We start from the raw sequence: 20,186 nt of genomic DNA on the forward strand, positions 1-20,186 counted from the left end.
CTAGAAGTGTCATTGAGCTGTGAGATCCCCACTACTGGAGGAGCTTGTGGTATCTGGTATGGTATCATGACAGTATCATGTGACTGGTGTGGTATCATGACAGTATCATGTGACTGGTGTATCATTGGTTAGGGATTGGAGTTTTACCTGACTAGGAATAACTCCTGGCCTTAACAATATTCACATTTCTCAAAAAAAAACTGTTTCCTCACTGAAATGTCTACTAGTGTCTGTTTTCTAAATGTTTTCAAGAACCACACGAGTCACTTCCTCAGTTCTTCCAGACAGGTGATGTTCTGACAGAACGGTATGAACTCACACACAACCTGAACTTAGTTTAGTACATTAAATTGTTTTATTTGTTTACAGAATACTTTGTGAGGAGGGTTTCTAGTATCCATCTTTATCTAACCCTCCTTCCCTCTAGGAATATTTACCCTTCCCTCTTCCTCCTTAACCCAGTCTTCCTCACCTCCCCTCTAGGAATATTTACCCTTTCCTCTTCCTCCTTATCCCAGTCTTCCTCACCTCCCCTCTAGGAATATTTACCCTTCCCTCTTCCTCCCAGTCTTCCTCACCTCCCCTCTAGGAATATTTACCCTTTCCTCTTCCTCCTTATCCCAGTCTTCCTCTCCTCTATCTAGGAATATTTACCCTTCCCTCTTCCTCCTTACCCCAGTCTTCCTCACCTCCCCTCTTCCTCCTTACCCCAGTCTTCCTCACCTCCCCTCCCCTCTTCCTCCTTACCCCAGTCTTCCTCACCTCCCCTCCCCTCTTCCTCCTTACCCCAGTCTTCCTCCTTACCCCAGTCTTCCTCACCTCCCCTCTCTAGGAATATTTACCCTCTCCTCTTCCTCCTTACCCCAGTCTTCCTCACCTCCCCTCTCTAGGAATATTTACCCTTCCCTCTTCCTCCTTCCCCCAGTCTTCCTCACCTCCCCTCTCTAGGAATATTTACCCTCTCCTCTTCCTCCTTCCCCCATGTCTTCCTCCCCTCCTCCTTCCACTTCAATCACACCGACAGAGTCATTACACGTTGGTACAACCAGAAGTACATTCATCTCCAGAGGCAGTCGCAGTGCCTTCTGGGTAGAGCGTCACGTTGGATGTATCAGACTGTCTGCTGCAGACGGCTTGACAGACGGCTTCCTCCCCTCCTCCTTCCACTTCAATCACACCGACAGAGTCATTACATGTTGGTACACCCAGAAGTTATCCTTGCGGCGTTGCGTTTCAGAGGCAGTCGCAGTGCCTTCTGGGTAGAGCGTCACGTTGGATGTATCAGACTGTCTGCAGCAGAAAAGGTGAATGTTGAACTTCAGTCATAACCAGACGAGGCCGCGCACTATTTTGCTCAAAATGGGACGCTGTCGGTGTGTTTTGGAAGCGTTTCCCCTCGTCTTCCTCGTCTTCCTCGTCTTCCCTCTAATGCATTTTTTTGCGTTTGCGTATCTCCGTGAACGTCTGGTATTTGACGAGGGGCAGCCGCAGAGACGCCAGTCTGTTTTCAGCCGTCGGACCGCCGTCGTCCCCCGTCACACAGCCGTGTCTGGACAGGGTCAGCCCCATCGACTTGGCCACCTCCACCATCCTACACACACACACACACACACACACACACACACACAGGAATGGTAGATGTGCAAAAGATGAGCAATGTGCAAGTAGAGATACTGGGGTGCAAAGGAGCTAAATAAATACAGTAGGGGATGAGGTAGTTGTTTGGGCTATTTACAGATGGGCTATGTGCAGTGATCTGTGAGCTGCTCAGACAGCTGGTGCTTAAAGCTAATGAGGGGGATATGAGTCTCCAGCGCCAGAGATTTTTTGCAGTTCGTTCCAGTCATTGGCAGCAGAGAACTGGAAGGAAAGACGACCAAAGGAGGAGTTGGATTTGGGGGTGACTAGAGAGATTTACCTGCTGGAGCACGTGCTTCAGGTGGGTGATGCTATGGTGACCAGTGAGCTGAGATAAGGCGGGGCTTTACCTACCAGAGACTTGTTGATAACCTGTAGCCAGTGGGTTTGGTGACGAGTATGAAGCGAGGGCCAGCCAACGAGAGCGTACAGGTCGCAATGGTGGGTGGTATATGGGGCTTTGGTGACAAAAACAGATGGCACTGTGATAGACTGCATCCAATTTGTTGAGTAGGGTGTTGGAGGCTATTTTATAGATGACATCACCGCAGTCGAGGATCGGTAGGATGGTCAGTTTTACGAGGGTATGTTTGGCAGCATGAGTGAAGGAGGCTTTGTTGCGATATAGGAAGCCGATTCTAGATTTAATTTTGGACTGGAGATGTTTGATATGGGTCTGGAAGGAGAGTTTACAGTCTAACCAGACACCCAGGTATTCAAAATGGCCGGTAATCTGTTTGTTAACTTGGCATTCGAAGACCTTAGAGATGCAGGGTAGGATGGATATAGGTCTGTAGCAGTTTGGGTCGAGAGTGTCCCCCCCCTTTTGAAGAGGGGGACGACCGCGGCAGCTTTCCAATCTTTGGGGAATCTCAGACGATACGAAAGAGGTTGAACAGGCTGGTAACAGGCTGGTAACAGGCTGGTAACAGGCTGGTAACAGGCTGGTAATAGGCTGGTAATAGGCTGGTAACAGGCTGGTAACAGGCTGGTAACAGGCTGGTAACAGGCTGGTAATAGGCTGGTAACAGGCTGGTAACAGGCTGGTAATAGGCTGGTAACAGGCTGGTAACAGGCTGGTAACAGGCTGGTAACAGGCTGGTAACAGGCTGGTAATAGGCTGGTAATAGGCTGGTAATAGGCTGGTAATAGGCTGGTAACAGGCTGGTAACAGGCTGGTAACAGGCTGGTAACAGGCTGGTAATAGGCTGGTAACAGGCTGGTAACAGGCTGGTAACAGGCTGGTAACAGGCTGGTAATAGGCTGGTAATAGGCTGGTAATAGGCTGGTAACAGGCTGGTAATAGGCTGGTAATAGGCTGGTAACAGGCTGGTAATAGGGGTTGCAACAATTACGGTACCTATTTTTTTTAAAAGAGGTGTGTCTGTCTCTCTCCTGTTCTCTGTGACCTCCCCAGGTCTCTGTGACCCCCCAGGTCTCTCTCCTGTTCTCTGTGACCCCCAGGTCTCTCTCCTGTTCTCTGTGACCCCCCCCAGGTCTCTGTGACCCCCCAGGTCTCTCTCCTGTTCTCTGTGACCCCCCAGGTCTCTCTCCTGTTCTCTGTGACCCCGCCCAGGTCTCTGTGACCCCCAGGTCCCCCAGGTCTCTGTGACCCCCAGGTCTCTCTCCTGTTCTCTGTGACCCCCCCAGGTCTCTGTGACCCCCCCAGGTCTATCACTGTTTCTCTGTGACCCCCCCCTCCCCAGGTCTCTGTGACCCCCCAGGTCTATCACCGTTTCTCTGTGACCCCCAGGTCTATCACCGTTTCTCTGTGACCCCCCCAGGTCTCTCACCGTTTCTCTGTGACCCCCAGGTCTCTGTGACCCCCAGGTCTCTCACCGTTTCTCTGTGACCCCCAGGTCTCTCACCGTTTCTCTGTGACCCCCAGGTCTCTGTGACCCCCCCAGGTCTCTTACCGTTTCTCTGTGACCCCCCAGGTCTCTGTGACCCCCCCAGGTCTCTTACCGTTTCTCTGTGACCCCCAGGTCTCTGTGTAACAGGGTGAGGTCAGCGGTCATGTCTCCCATGTGGAGCAGCAGGGCCAGGCAGTACGCTGCCACCTTCACACGCATCGACGTAGACACCACGTTCTGCACCCTAGAGACACACACACACACACACACACACACACACACACACACACACACACACACACACACACACACACACACACACACACACCAATGTAGCTACTGAATTTAACTAAATGTGTTTTTTTAACTCAGAGGAAGGAGAGGAGAGCTCTATTCCCTATCTAGTGCACTATGTAGGGTGCTATTTGAAAAGCAGACGATCTAAGGGCCTAGTGCACTATGTAGGGTGCTATATGAAAAGCAGACGATCTAAGGGTCTAGTGCACTATGTAGGGTGCTATATGAAAAGCAGACGATCTAAGGGCCTAGTGCACTATGTAGGGTGCTATATGAAAAGCAGACGATCTAAGGGCCTAGTGCACTATGTAGGGTGCTATATGAAAAGCAGACGATCTAAGGGTCTAGTGCACTATGTAGGGTGCTATATGAAAAGCAGACGATCTAAGGGCCCGGGTCTAGTGCACTATGTAGGGTGCTATTTGAAAAGCAGACGATCTAAGGGTCTAGTGCACTATGTAGGGTGCTATATGAAAAGCAGACGATCTAAGGGTCTAGTGCACTATGTAGGGTGCTATTTGAAAAGCAGACGATCTAAGGGCCCGGGTCTAGTGCACTATGTAGGGTGCTATATGAAAAGCAGACGATCTAAGGGCCCAGGTCTAGTGCACTATGTAGGGTGCTATATGAAAAGCAGACGATCTAAGGGTCTAGTGCACTATGTAGGGTGCTATATGAAATGCAGACGATCTAAGGGTCTAGTGCACTATGTAGGGTGCTATATGAAATGCAGACGATCTAAGGGTCTAGTGCACTATGTAGGGTGCTATATGAAATGCAGACGATCTAAGGGTCTAGTGCACTATGTAGGGTGCTATTTGAAAAGCAGACGATCTAAGGGCCCGGGTCTAGTGCACTATGTAGGGTGCTATATGAAAAGCAGACGATCTAAGGGTCTAGTGCACTATGTAGGGTGCTATTTGAAAAGCAGACGATCTAAGGGCCCGGGTCTAGTGCACTATGTAGGGTGCTATATGAAAAGCAGACGATCTAAGGGCCCGGGTCTAGTGCACTATGTAGGGTGCGAGGGTGCCAGCGAGTGGACAGCTACCTGCCGTGATTGAAGGTCTCCACGGTGAAGGTCCTCTTCAGCTTGATGTGGATGATACGAGGGCAGCCCTCCTCCTGCCCGACTAGAAAACATTAACACAACCCTTAATGATACGAGGGCAGCCCTCCTCCTGCCCGACTAGAAAACATTAACACAACCCTTAATGATACGAGGGCAGCCCTCCTCCTGCCCGACTAGAAAACATTAACACAACCCTTAATGATAGGGCAGCCCTCCTCCTGCCCGACTAGAAAACATTAACACAACCCTTAATGATAGGGCAGCCCTCCTCCTGCCCGACTAGAAAACATTAACACAACCCTTAATGATACGAGGGCAGCCCTCCTCCTGCACCGACTAGAAAACATTAACACAACCCTTAATGATACGAGGGCAGCCCTCCTCCTGCCCGACTAGAAAACATTAACACAACCCTTAATGATACGAGGGCAGCCCTCCTCCTGCCCGACTAGAAAACATTAACACAACCCTTAATGATACGAGGGCAGCCCTCCTCCTGCCCGACTAGAAAACAACATTAACACAACCCTTAATGATACGAGGGCAGCCCTCCTCCTGCCCGACTAGAAAACATTAACACAACCCTTAATGATACGAGGACAGCCCTCCTCCTGCCCGACTAGAAAACAACATTAACACAACCCTTAATGATACGAGGGCAGCCCTCCTCCTGCCCGACTAGAAAACATTAACACAACCCTTAATGATACGAGGGCAGCCCTCCTCCTGCCCGACTAGAAAACATTAACACAACCCTTAATGATAGGGCAGCCCTCCTCCTGCCCGACTAGAAAACATTAACACAACCCTTAATGATAGGGCAGCCCTCCTCCTGCCCGACTAGAAAACATTAACACAACCCTTAATGATACGAGGGCAGCCCTCCTCCTGCCCGACTAGAAAACATTAACACAACCCTTAATGATACGAGGACAGCCCTCCTCCTGCCCGACTAGAAAACATTAACACAACCCTTAATGATACGAGGGCAGCCCTCCTCCTGCCCGACTAGAAAACATTAACACAACCCTTAATGATACGAGGGCAGCCCTCCTCCTGCCCGACTAGAAAACAACATTAACACAACCCTTAATGATACGAGGGCAGCCCTCCTCCTGCCCGACTAGAAAACATTAACACAACCCTTAATGATACGAGGACAGCCCTCCTCCTGCCCGACTAGAAAACAACATTAACACAACCCTTAATGATACGAGGGCAGCCCTCCTCCTGCCCGACTAGAAAACATTAACACAACCCTTAATGATACGAGGGCAGCCCTCCTCCTGCCCGACTAGAAAACATTAACACAACCCTTAATGATAGGGCAGCCCTCCTCCTGCCCGACTAGAAAACATTAACACAACCCTTAATGATAGGGCAGCCCTCCTCCTGCCCGACTAGAAAACATTAACACAACCCTTAATGATACGAGGGCAGCCCTCCTCCTGCCCGACTAGAAAACATTAACACAACCCTTAATGATACGAGGACAGCCCTCCTCCTGCCCGACTAGAAAACATTAACACAACCCTTAATGATACGAGGGCAGCCCTCCTCCTGCCCGACTAGAAAACAACATTAACACAACCCTTAATGATACGAGAGATTAGAGATGATGTTCTCGGTGAACACTACAGGCTCAAACGACGATTACTTTTTAAAAAGGCAACACTTGCTTCTCGTACACACACACACACACACACACACACACACACACACACACACACACACACACACACACACACACACACACACACACACCACACACTCACACTTGCGAGTCATGTTTTTCTGCCGTGCCAGTTTGAGCAGCAGGAGGAGGTAGAAGGCACAGCGGGCATGTCTCTCTCTGGCCACGCCCTCTCTGGGCAGGCTCTCCAACTGACTCACCACGCTCTGACACCTGGAACAACAACGTCAACAACAACAACACATCATCAACAACAACGTCAACACCACAACAACAACGTCAACAACACAACAACAACGCCAACACAACGTCAACAACACAACACCACAACAACAACGTCAACAACAGTATCAGTGTTGTAGTCCGACCCTTCATCTGTTAAGTTCTGTAGTTCCTCTGGGGTCAGGGCGGCCATCTTGGAGCCAGCAGCATCCAGGACATCGTACTCCACCGGAGACAGGACTGGGACTCAGGTAAGGACACACACACATTAACCTGGTCACACACACACGTTAACCTGGTCACACACATTAACCTGGTCACACACACACACATGAACCTGGTCACACACATTAACCTGGTCACACACACACATTAACCTGGTCACACACACACACATTAACCTGGTCACACACACACACATGAACCTGGTCACACACATTAACCTGGTCACACACACACACATTAACCTGGTCACACATTAACCTGGTCACACATTAACCTGGTCACACACATGAACCTGGTCACACACATTAACCTGGTCACACACACACACATTAACCTGGTCACACATTAACCTGGTCACACATTAACCTGGTCACACACATGAACCTGGTCACACACATTAACCTGGTCACACACACACACATTAACCTGGTCACACATTAACCTGGTCACACATTAACCTGGTCACACACATGAACCTGGTCACACACATTAACCTGGTCACACACACACACATTAACCTGGTGACACATTAACCTGGTCACACATTAACCTGGTCACACATTAACCTGGTGACACACACACATTAACCTGGTGACACATTAACCTGGTCACACACACACACATTAACCTGGTCACACACACACACATGAACCTGGTCACACACATTAACCTGGTCACACACACACACATTAACCTGGTCACACATTAACCTGGTCACACATTAACCTGGTCACACACATTAACCTGGTCACACACACACATTAACCTGGTGACACATTAACCTGGTCACACATTAACCTGGTCACACATTAACCTGGTGACACACACACATTAACCTGGTCACACACATTAACCTGGTGACACATTAACCTGGTCACACACATTAACCTGGTGACACATTAACCTGGTCACACATGAACCTGGTCACACATTAACCTGGTCACACACACACACATTAACCTGGTCACACATTAACCTGGTCACACACATTAACCTGGTCACACATTAACCTGGTCACACACACACATTAACCTGGTGACACATGAACCTGGTGACACATGAACCTGGTCACACACACACACATTAACCTGGTCACACATTAACCTGGTCACACACACACACACACATTAACCTGGTCACACACACACACACATGTTAACCTGGTCACACACACATGTTAACCTGGTCACACACACGTTAACCTGGTCACACACACGTTAACCTGGTCACACACACGTTAACCTGGTCACACGTTAACCTGGTCACACATTAACCTGGTGACACATTAACCTGGTGACACATTAACCTGGTGACACATTAACCTGGTGACACATTAACCTGGTGACACATTAACCTGGTCACACATTAACCTGGTGACACATTAACCTGGTCACACACACGTTAACCTGGTCACACACACGTTAACCTGGTCACACACACGTTAACCTGGTCACACATTAACCTGGTGACACATTAACCTGGTCACACATTAACCTGGTGACACATTAACCTGGTGACACATTAACCTGGTGACACATTAACCTGGTGACACATTAACCTGGTGACACATTAACCTGGTGACACATTAACCTGGTCACACACATTAACCTGGTCACACATGAACCTGGTCACACATTAACCTGGTCACACATGAACCTGGTGACACATTAACCTGGTCACACATGAACCTGGTCACACATTAACCTGGTCACACACACACACACATTAACCTGGTCACACATTAACCTGGTCACACACACACACACACACACACATTAACCTGGTCACACACACACACACGTTAACCTGGTCACACACACATGTTAACCTGGTCACACACACGTTAACCTGGTCACACACACGTTAACCTGGTCACACACACGTTAACCTGGTCACACACACGTTAACCTGGTCACACGTTAACCTGGTCAGACACACACATTAACCTGGTCACACGTTAACCTGGTCACACACACACACGTTAACCTGGTCACACACACACACATTAACCTGGTCACACACACACACATTAACCTGGTCACACACACACACATTAACCTGGTCACACACACAAACATTAACCTGGTCACACACACAAACATTAACCTGGTCACACACACACACACATTAACCTGGTCACACACACACACACATTAACCTGGTCACACACACACACACATTAACCTGGTCACACACACACACACACACACACACACACACACACACACACACACACACACACACACACACACACACACATTAACCTGGTCACACACACATTAACCTGGTCACACACACACATTAACCTGGTCACACACACACACACACACACACACATTAACCTGGTCACACACACACACATTAACCTGGTCACACACACACACATTAACCTGGTCACACACATTAACCTGGTCACACACACATTAACCTGGTCACACGCACGTTAACCTGGTCACACGCACGTTAACCTGGTCACACGCACGTTAACCTGGTCACACACACACACACACACACACACATTAACCTGGTCACACACATTAACCTGGTCACACACATTAACCTGGTCACACATTAACCTGGTCACACACACCCATTAACCTGGTCTCTCACACACACACACACACACACACACACATTAACCTGGTCACACACATTAACCTGGTCACACATTAACCTGGTCACACACATTAACCTGGTCACACACATTAACCTGGTCACACACACACACATTAACCTGGTCACACACAGTCCAGGTGAAGGATACTGTCGTCAAACAGGTAGACGTGTTGAGGTGTGTCGGCGTCGGGGAAGCAGGGAGGAAGATAATGAGAAACTTCAGACTGGGACTCTGCCTGGACAACCTCCTGCTGAAGGACTAGAGGAACATTCACTGTGTGTTACTGAGACACTTCAGACTGGGACTCTGCCTGGACAACCTCCTGCTGAAGGACTAGAGGAACATTCACTGTGTTACTGAGACACTTCAGACTGGGACTCTGCCTGGACAACCTCCTGCTGAAGGACTAGAGGAACATTCACTGTGTTACTGAGACACTTCAGACTGGGACTCTGCCTGGACAACCTCCTGCTGAAGGACTAGAGAAACATTCACTGTGTTACTGAGACACTTCAGACTGGGACTCTGCCTGGACAACCTCCTGCTGAAGGACTAGAGGAACATTCACTGTGTTACTGAGACACTTCAGACTGGGACTCTGCCTGGACAACCTCCTGCTGAAGGACTAGAGGAACATTCACTGTGTTACTGAGACACTTCAGACTGGGACTCTGCCTGGACAACCTCCTGCTGAAGGACTAGAGGAACATTCACTGTGTTACTGAGACACTTCAGACTGGGACTCTGCCTGGACAACCTCCTGCTGAAGGACTAGAGGAACATTCACTGTGTTACTGAGACACTTCAGACTGGGACTCTGCCTGGACAACCTCCTGCTGAAGGACTAGAGGAACATTCACTGTGTTACTGTACAGGTGTGTGTGTGTGTGTTACTGTACAGGTGTGTGTGTGTGTGTGTTACTGTACAGGTGTGTGTGTGTGTGTGTTACTGTACAGGTGTGTGTGTTACTGTACAGGTGTGTGTGTGTGTGTGTTACTGTACAGGTGTGTGTGTGTGTGTGTTACTGTACAGGTGTGTGTGTGTGTGTGTTACTGTACAGGTGTGTGTGTGTGTGTGTTACTGTACAGGTGTGTGTGTGTGTGTGTTACTGTACAGGTGTGTGTGTGTGTGTGTGTGTGTGTGTGTGTGTGTGTGTGTGTGTGTGTGTGTGTGTGTTACTGTACAGGTGTGTGTGTGTGTGTGTGTGTGTGTTACTGTACAGGTGTGTGTGTGTGTGTGTGTGTGTGTGTGTGTGTGTGTGTGTGTGTGTGTGTGTTACTGTACAGGTGTGTGTGTGTGTGTGTGTGTGTGTGTGTTACTGTACAGGTGTGTGTGTGTGTGTGTGTGTGTGTGTGTGTGTGTGTGTTACTGTACAGGTGTGTGTGTGTGTGTTACTGTACAGGTGTGTGTGTGTGTGTGTTACTGTACAGGTGTGTGTGTGTGTGTGTGTGTGTGTGTGTGTGTGTGTGTGTGTGTGTGTGTGTGTGTGTTACTGTACAGGTGTGTGTGTGTGTGTGTGTGTGTTACTGTACAGGTGTGTGTGTGTGTGTGTGTGTGTGTGTTACTGTACAGGTGTGTGTGTGTGTGTGTGTGTGTGTGTGTGTGTGTGTGTTACTGTACAGGTGTGTGTGTGTGTACGTCTTCTGGTCTGACTGTGTCCTTCAGAAAGTATTCAGACCCCTTGACTTATTCCACATTTTGTTACATTACAGCCTTAATTCTAAAATGGATTCAATTGTTTTTTCCCCTCTCACCATAATGACATCACAATAACCCCATAATACCAAGTAGCAGGTTTTCATCAAGGATCTGTGCTTCGCTCCGTTCATCTTTCCCCTCGATCCTGCCTAGTCTCCCAGTCCGCTGAGAAACATCCTCACAGCATGACGCTGCCACCACCATGCTTCACCGTAAGGATGGTGCCAGGTTTCCTCCATACGTGACGCTTGACATTCAGGCCAAAGAGTTCAATCTTGGTTTCATCAGACCAGAACATCTTGTTTCATCTAGAGTCTTTAGTTGCCTTTTGACAAACTCCAAGCGGGCCGTCATGTGCCTTTTACTGAGGAGTGGCTTCAGTCTGGCCTCTCTACCATAAAGGGCCTGATTGGTGGAGTGCTGCAGAGATGGTTATCCTTCTGGAAGGTTCTCTCATCTCCACAGAGGAACTCTGTCAGAGTGACCATTGGGTTCTTCTCCCCCGATTGGTCAGTTTGGCCGGGCGTCCAGCTCTAGGAAGAGTCTTGGTGGTTCCAAACTTCTTCCATTTCAGAATGATGGAGGCCACTGTGTTCTTGGGGACCTTCAATGCTGCAGAAATGTTTTGGTACCCTTCCTCAGATCTGTGCCTCGACACAATCCTGTCTCGGAGCTCTACGGACAATTCCTTTGACCTCTTGGCTTGGTTTTTGCTCTGACCTGCACTGTTAACTGTGTGCCTTTTCAAATCATGTCCAATCAATTGAATTTACCACAGGTGGACTCCATGTTGTAGAAACATCTCAAGGATGATCAATGGAAACAGGACCCACCTGAACTCAATTCAGAGTCAATACTTATTTCGGTTTATTTTTAATAAATATGCAAACATTTCTAAACCCATTTTCGCTTTGTCATTAAGGGTTATTGTGATGTCATTAAGGGGTATTGTGATGTCATTAAGGGGTATTGTGATGTCATTAAGGGGTATTGTGATGTCATTAAGGGGTATTGTGATGTCATTAAGGGGTATTGTGATGTCATTAAGGGTTATTGTGATGTCATTAAGGGGTATTGTGATGTCATTAAGGGGTATTGTGATGTCATTAAGGGGTATTGTGATGTCATTAAGGGTTATTGTGATGTCATTAAGGGGTATTGTGATGTCATTAAGGGGTATTGTGATGTCATTAAGGGGTATTGTGATGTCATTAAGGGGTCGGTCGCATTCGCACTTCGCTCTGCAGGTTGTATAACTTTTTCATTACATTTCATTATAGTACAACGGTTGATTTGTCTAATCTTAGCAATTCTTCTTAGCTAGCTACATAGCCGTCCTTGTATCAGAGATAATTGCATAATTATCGTATTTCGTCGCCCTAACGTAGCCTTCACTGCTATTCGCCCAGGAGCTAGCTAACGCACACAGATTAGCATCACTGTAGTGCTATTCACTCAACTGTACGACTTGATTAGTTTACTGTTAGCTAGCTACATAATCTTAGCAATTCTTCTTAGCTAGCTACATAGCCGTCCTTGTATCAGAGATAATTGCATAATTATCGTATTTCGTATTTCGTCGCCCTAACGTAGCCTTCACTGCTATTCGCCCAGGAGCTAGCAACGCTAGCTAACGCACACAGATTAGCATCACTGTAGTGCTATTCACTCAACTGTACGACTTGATTAGTTCAGTGTTAGCTAGCTACATAGCTGTCTTTGTTTCCAAGATAATTGTGTAGTTTAGTGTGTGTAGCCTTGGAGTGATTATCTTAATTCACTGAGGTTCGCTAGCCAGCTATTTGTCGTCCTTAACGTAGGAGACTCTGCTAGCTAGCCAACAGCTAACAGCTAGCCAACGTCACCACACGTCTACTGATTCGAATTCAATCACCGGTCAGGGAGTATCACATTTTCATTTCATTACAGTACAACGGTTTGATTTGTTTGATCGTAGCTAGCTACATAGCTAGCTACATAGCCGTCTTTGTTTCAAAGATAATTGTGTAGTCTAGACCGATTTCCTAGGTTAGCTAGCCAGCTATTGTCGTTCTTTTAACTCAACGTAACGTAAACAACACTGCTAGCTAGCCAGCTAGCCCCGAATAGCAGCACTGTAGAAATTATTACACTCAACGGAACGACTTGATTAGTGTAGTGCCAACAACGCAGCTACTGCCAGCTAGCCTACTTTAGCAGTACTGTATCATTTTAATCATTTTAGTCAATAAGATTCTTGCTACGTAAGCTTAACTTTCTGAACATTCGAGACGTGTAGTCCACTTGTCATTCCAATTTCCTTGCATTAGCGTAGCCTTTTCTGTAGCCTGTCAACTATGTGTCTGTCTATCCCTGTTCTCTCCTCTCTGCACAGACCATACAAACGCTCCACACCGCGTGGCCGCGACCACCCTAATCTGGTGGTCCCAGCGCGTACGACCCACGTGGAGTTCCAGGTCTCCGGTAGCCTCTGGAACTGCCGATCTGCGGCCAACAAGGCAGAGTTCATCTCAGCCTATGCCTCCCTCCAGTCCCTTGACTTCTTGGCACTGACGGAAACATGGATCACCACAGATAACACTGCTACTACTACTGCTCTCTCCTCGTCCGCCCACGTGTTCTCGCACACCCCGAGAGCTTCTGGTCAGCGGGGTGGTGGCACCGGGATCCTCATCTCTCCCAAGTGGTCTTTCTCTCTTTCTCCCCTTACCCATCTGTCTATTGCCTCCTTTGAATTCCATGCTGTCACAGTTACCAGCCCTTTCAAGCTTAACATCCTTATCATTTATCGCCCTCCAGGTTCCCTCGGAGAGTTCATCAATGAGCTTGATGCCTTGATAAGCTCCTTTCCTGAGGACGGCTCACCTCTCACAGTTCTGGGCGACTTTAACCTCCCCACGTCTACCTTTGACTCATTCCTCTCTGCCTCCTTCTTTCCACTCCTCTCCTCTTTTGACCTCACCCTCTCACCTTCCCCCTACTCACAAGGCAGGCAATACGCTTGACCTCATCTTTACTAGATGCTGTTCTTCCACTAACCTCATTGCAACTCCCCTCCAAGTCTCCGACCACTACCTTGTATCCTTTTCCCTCTCGCTCTCATCAACACTTCCCACACTGCCCCTACTCGGATGGTATCGCGCCGTCCCAACCTTCGCTCTCTCTCCCCGCTACTCTCTCCTCTTCCATCCTATCATCTCTTCCCTCTGCTCAAACTTTCTCCAACCTATCTCCTGATTATGCCTCCTCAACCCTCCTCTCCTCCCTTACTGCATCCTTTGACTCTCTATGTCCCCTATCCTCCAGGCCGGCTCGGTCCTCCCCTCCCGCTCCGTGGCTCGACGACTCATTGCGAGCTCACAGAACAGGGCTCCGGGCAGCCGAGCGGAAATGGAGGAAAACTCGCCTCCCTGCGGACCTGGCATCCTTTCACTCCCTCCTCTCTACATTTTCCTCCTCTGTCTCTGCTGCTAAAGCCACTTTCTACCATTCTAAATTCCAAGCATCTGCCTCTAACCCTAGGAAGCTCTTTGCCACCTTCTCCTCCCTCCTGAATCCCCCCCCCCTCCTCCCTCTCTGCAGATGACTTCGTCAACCATTTTGAAAAGAAGGTCGATGACATCCGATCCTCGTTTGCTAAGTCAAACGACACCGCTGGTTCTGCTCACACTGCCCTACCCTATGCTCTGACCTCTTTCTCCCCTCTCTCTCCAGATGAAATCTCGCGTCTTGTGACGGCCGGCCGCCCAACAACCTGCCCGCTTGACCCTATCCCCTCCTCTCTTCTCCAGACCATTTCCGGAGACCTTCTCCCTTACCTCACCTCGCTCATCAACTCATCCCTGACCGCTGGCTACGTCCCTCCCGTCTTCAAGAGAGCGAGAGTTGCACCCCTTCTGAAAAAACCTACACTCGATCCCTCCGATGTCAACAACTACAGACCAGTATCCCTTCTCTCTTTTCTCTCCAAAACTCTTGAGCGTGCCGTCCTTGGCCAGCTCTACCGCTATCTCTCTCAGAATGACCTTCTTGATCCAAATCAGTCAGGTTTCAAGACTAGTCATTCAACTGAGACTGCTCTTCTCTGTATCACGGAGGCGCTCCGCACTGCTAAAGCTAACTCTCTCTCCTCTGCTCTCATCCTTCTAGACCTATCGGCTGCCTTCGATACTGTGAACCATCAGATCCTCCTCTCCACCCTCTCCGAGTTGGGCATCTCCGGCGCGGCCCACGCTTGGATTGCGTCCTACCTGACAGGTCGCTCCTACCAGGTGGCGTGGCGAGAATCTGTCTCCTCACCACGCGCTCTCACCACTGGTGTCCCCCAGGGCTCTGTTCTAGGCCCTCTCTTATTCTCGCTATACACCAAGTCACTTGGCTCTGTCATAACCTCACATGGTCTCTCCTATCATTGCTATGCAGACGACACACAATTAATCTTCTCCTTTCCCCCTTCTGATGACCAGGTGGCGAATCGCATCTCTGCATGTCTGGCAGACATATCAGTGTGGATGACGGATCACCACCTCAAGCTGAACCTCAGCAAGACGGAGCTCCTCTTCCTCCCGGGGAAGGACTGCCCGTTCCATGATCTCGCCATCACGGTTGACAACTCCATTGTGTCCTCCTCCCAGAGCGCTAAGAACCTTGGCGTGATCCTGGACAACACCCTGACGTTCTCAACTAACATCAAGGCGGTGTCCCGTTCCTGTAGGTTCATGCTCTACAACTTCCGCAGAGTACGACCCTGCCTCACACAGGAAGCGGCGCAGGTCCTAATCCAGGCACTTGTCATCTCCCGTCTTGATTACTGCAACTCGCTGTTGGCTGGGCTCCCTGCCTGTGCCATTAAACCCCTACAACTCATCCAGAACGCCGCAGCCCGTCTGGTGTTCAACCTTCCCAAGTTCTCTCACGTCACCCCGCTCCTCCGCTCTCTCCACTGGCTTCCAGTTGAAGCTTGCATCCGCTACAAGACCATGGTGCTTGCCTACGGAGCTGTGAGGGGAACGGCACCTCAGTACCTCCAGGCTCTGATCAGGCCCTACACCCAAACAAGGGCACTGCGTTCATCCACCTCTGGCCTGCTCGCCTCCCTACCACTGAGGAAGTACAGTTCCCGCTCAGCCCAGTCAAAACTGTTCGCTGCTCTGGCCCCCCAATGGTGGAACAAACTCCCTCACGACGCCAGGACAGCGGAGTCAATCACCACCTTCCGGAGACACCTGAAACCCCACCTCTTCAAGGAATACCTAGGATAGGGTAAGTAAGGGTAAGTAATCCTTCTCACCCCCCCCCCCCCTTCTCCCCCAACAAGATTTAGATGCAAGTGGCTGTTCCACTGGTTGTCATAAGGTGGAGCGTCTGCTAAATGACTTAAATGTAAATGTAATGTATTGTGATGTCATTAAGGGGTATTGTGATGTCATTAAGGGGTATTGTGATGTCATTAAGGGGTATTGTGATGTCATTAAGGGGTATTGTGATGTCATTAAGGGGTATTGTGATGTCATTAAGGGGTATTGTGATGTCATTAAGGGGTATTGTGATGTCATTAAGGGGTATTGTGTGTCGATTTGAGGATAAAAAAGGCTGTAACTTAACAAAATGTGGAGAAAGAGAAGAGGTCTGAATACTTCACAAATGTACTGTAGGTATACAGGTGTGTAGGTATACAGGTGTGTAGGTATACAGGTGTGTAGGTAGGTATACAGGTGTGTGTGTAGGTAGGTATACAGGTGTGTGTGTAGGTAGGTATACAGGTGTGTAGGTAGGTATACAGGTGTGTAGGTAGGTATACAGGTGTGTAGGTAGGTATACAGGTGTGTAGGTAGGTATACAGGTGTGTAGGTAGGTATACAGGTGTGTAGGTAGGTATACAGGTGTGTGTGTAGGTATACAGGTGTGTGTGTAGGTATACAGGTGTGTGTGTAGGTATACAGGTGTGTGTGTAGGTATACAGGTGTGTGTGTAGGTATACAGGTGTGTGTGTAGGTATACAGGTGTGTGTGTAGGTAGGTATACAGGTGTGTGTGTGTAGGTAGGTATACAGGTGTGTGTGTGTAGGTAGGTATACAGGTGTGTAGGTATACAGGTGTGTGTGTAGGTAGGTATACAGGTGTGTAGGTATACAGGTGTGTAGGTATACAGGTGTGTAGGTATACAGGTGTGTAGGTATACAGGTGTGTAGGTATACAGGTGTGTAGGTATACAGGTGTGTAGGTATACAGGTGTGTAGGTATACAGGTGTGTAGGTATACAGGTGTGTAGGTATACAGGTGTGTAGGTATACAGGTGTGTAGGTATACAGGTGTGTAGGTATACAGGTGTGTAGGTATACAGGTGTGTAGGTATACAGGTGTGTAGGTATACAGGTGTGTAGGTATACAGGTGTGTAGGTATACAGGTGTGTAGGTATACAGGTGTGTAGGTATACAGGTGTGTGTGTAGGTAGGTATACAGGTGTGTAGGTATACAGGTGTGTAGGTATACAGGTGTGTAGGTATACAGGTGTGTGTGTAGGTATACAGGTGTGTAGGTATACAGGTGTGTAGGTATACAGGTGTGTAGGTATACAGGTGTGTAGGTATACAGGTGTGTAGGTATACAGGTGTGTAGGTATACAGGTGTGTGTGTAGGTAGGTATACAGGTGTGTAGGTATACAGGTGTGTGTGTGTGTGTGTGCGTGCGTGCGTGCGTGCGTAGGTATACAGGTGTGTGTGTGTAGGTAGATCTACAGGTGTGTGTGTGTAGGTAGATCTACAGGTGTGTGTGTAGGTAGATCTACAGGTGTGTGTGTAGGTAGATCTACAGGTGTGTGTGTAGGTATACAGGTGTGTGTGTAGGTATACAGGTGTGTAGGTAGGTATACAGGTGTGTAGGTAGGTATACAGGTGTGTAGGTAGGTATACAGGTGTGTAGGTAGGTATACAGGTGTGTAGGTAGGTATACAGGTGTGTGTGTAGGTATACAGGTGTGTGTGTGTAGGTATACAGGTGTGTGTGTAGGTATACAGGTGTGTGTGTAGGTATACAGGTGTGTGTGTGTAGGTATACAGGTGTGTGTGTAGGTAGGTATACAGGTGTGTGTGTGTAGGTAGGTATACAGGTGTGTAGGTATACAGGTGTGTAGGTGTGTAGGTATACAGGTGTGTAGGTATACAGGTGTGTAGGTATACAGGTGTGTAGGTATACAGGTGTGTGTGTAGGTAGGTATACAGGTGTGTAGGTATACAGGTGTGTAGGTATACAGGTGTGTAGGTATACAGGTGTGTGTAGGTATACAGGTGTGTGTAGGTATACAGGTGTGTGTAGGTATACAGGTGTGTGTAGGTATACAGGTGTGTAGGTATACAGGTGTGTGTAGGTATACAGGTGTGTAGGTATACAGGTGTGTAGGTATACAGGTGTGTAGGTATACAGGTGTGTGTGTAGGTAGGTATACAGGTGTGTAGGTATACAGGTGTGTAGGTATACAGGTGTGTAGGTATACAGGTGTGTAGGTATACAGGTGTGTAGGTATACAGGTGTGTGTGTGTGTGTGTGTGTGTGTGCGTGCGTGCGTGCGTAGGTATACAGGTGTGTGTGTGTAGGTAGGTATACAGGTGTGTGTGTGTAGGTAGATCTACAGGTGTGTGTGTAGGTAGATCTACAGGTGTGTGTGTAGGTAGATCTACAGGTGTGTGTGTAGGTATACAGGTGTGTGTAGGTATACAGGTGTGTGTGTGTGCGCGTGTGTGTAGGTACCTTCCAGGCCCTTCTGGTCTATGATGGTGTGGGCAGCCTTTGCTACAGCGCTCTGCAGGGTCTCACTGCCCACCTGGTTCAGTCTCCTGGAGGTCAGAGCTCTCTTCTGCTTGTTGGTACCAAACGCCTCGATCAGAGAGTCCACCTGTGGGGGGCAGGTATTCATTCTGATGATTGATGTGATCAAATACAGATTATAATGAAGCCCGCTGTGGATTTAGTAAAACAACACTTAAACCTGACAGGAAGTAAACACTCTAATCCCTGGAACTAGAGACTAAGGGGAGGGGAGATGTTCAAGTCTGACGGAACTCTAGAACGTTCCGGGTTCTATTTTTAACAGAAATGAATGGAGGTACCTTTTCCCTGTATGTTAGATCTGTGTTCTGGGACGCATCATTCTCTGTAGACGCCTCCCCTGGGAAACAGACAACATGTTAGTCAGGTAGAGAGAGACGACTCCCCTGGGAAACAGACAACATGTTAGTCAGGTAGAGAGAGACGACTCCCCTGGGAAACAGACAACATGTTAGTCAGAGAGAGAGACGACTCCCCTGGGAAACAGACAACATGTTAGTCAGGTAGAGAGAGACGACTCCCTGGGAAACAGACAACATGTTAGTCAGGCAGAGAGACGACCTGGGAAACAGACAACATGTTAGTCAGGTAGAGAGAGACGACTCCCCTGGGAAACAGACAACATGTTAGTCAGGTAGAGAGAGACGACTCCCTGGGAAACAGACAACATGTTAGTCAGGTAGAGAGACGACTCCCTGGGAAACAGACAACATGTTAGTCAGGTAGAGAGAGACGACTCCCTGGGAAACAGACAACATGTTAGTCAGGTAGAGAGACGACTCCCTGGGGAAACAGACAACATGTTAGTCAGGTAGAGAGAGACGACTCCCCTGGGAAACAGACAACATGTTAGTCAGGTAGAGAGAGACGACTCCCTGGGAAACAGACAACATGTTAGTCAGAGAGAGAGACGACTCCCCTGGGAAACAGACAACATGTTAGTCAGGTAGAGAGACGACTCCCTGGGAAACAGACAACATGTTAGTCAGGTAGAGAGACGACTCCCTGGGAAACAGACAACATGTTAGTCAGGTAGAGAGAGACGA

At 48.6% G+C, this 20,186-nt stretch overlaps 3 protein-coding genes and 1 long non-coding RNA gene across 4 annotated transcripts in view; 3 read left to right on the plus strand and 1 right to left on the minus strand.

Annotated features, from left to right (window-relative positions):
• The window catches only part of LOC127918084 (F-box only protein 10-like), a 53,837-nt gene extending 53,466 nt beyond the window's left edge, over positions 1–371 (plus strand). Inside the window, 1 exon segment of the mRNA XM_052501274.1 lies at positions 1–371. This exon segment is cut by the window's left edge and continues 592 nt beyond it. The gene's annotated coding sequence lies outside the window, so the exon portion shown is untranslated.
• Positions 333–20,186, minus strand: part of LOC127918082 (DNA-directed RNA polymerase I subunit RPA49-like) — a 36,404-nt gene continuing 16,550 nt past the window's right edge. Inside the window, exons 3-10 of the mRNA XM_052501272.1 lie at positions 19,422–19,480; positions 19,063–19,207; positions 9,765–9,875; positions 6,922–7,015; positions 6,636–6,766; positions 4,840–4,921; positions 3,604–3,735; positions 333–1,591 (exon numbers count right to left, since the gene is read on the minus strand). Of these exons, the coding sequence (XP_052357232.1) occupies positions 1,426–1,591; positions 3,604–3,735; positions 4,840–4,921; positions 6,636–6,766; positions 6,922–7,015; positions 9,765–9,875; positions 19,063–19,207; positions 19,422–19,480 (920 nt within the window). The 3' untranslated portion in view covers positions 333–1,425. The remainder of the gene's footprint in view (positions 1,592–3,603; positions 3,736–4,839; positions 4,922–6,635; positions 6,767–6,921; positions 7,016–9,764; positions 9,876–19,062; positions 19,208–19,421; positions 19,481–20,186) is intronic.
• On the plus strand, positions 10,469–12,606 carry LOC127918087 (uncharacterized). Its single transcript, XR_008098762.1, has 2 exons — positions 10,469–11,190; positions 11,241–12,606. It is a non-coding gene; the product is annotated as an uncharacterized LOC127918087 (long non-coding RNA).
• On the plus strand, positions 15,763–17,822 carry LOC127918083 (uncharacterized). Its single transcript, XM_052501273.1, has 2 exons — positions 15,763–17,386; positions 17,731–17,822. Exon 1 carries the CDS (start codon positions 15,828–15,830, stop codon positions 16,575–16,577), a length of 750 nt encoding a protein of 249 aa, XP_052357233.1. The 5' UTR covers positions 15,763–15,827; the 3' UTR covers positions 16,578–17,386; positions 17,731–17,822.

Source organism: Oncorhynchus keta, unplaced genomic scaffold (genome assembly GCF_023373465.1).
Source record: "Oncorhynchus keta strain PuntledgeMale-10-30-2019 unplaced genomic scaffold, Oket_V2 Un_contig_13107_pilon_pilon, whole genome shotgun sequence".
In the NCBI taxonomy this organism is placed as follows: Eukaryota; Metazoa; Chordata; class Actinopteri; order Salmoniformes; family Salmonidae; genus Oncorhynchus; species Oncorhynchus keta.

Bases quoted from the DNA above. Each gene is read 5' to 3' on its own strand.
- LOC127918083 (XM_052501273.1), top strand. From the start codon at position 15,828: ATGACGGATCACCACCTCAAGCTGAACCTCAGCAAGACGGAGCTCCTC.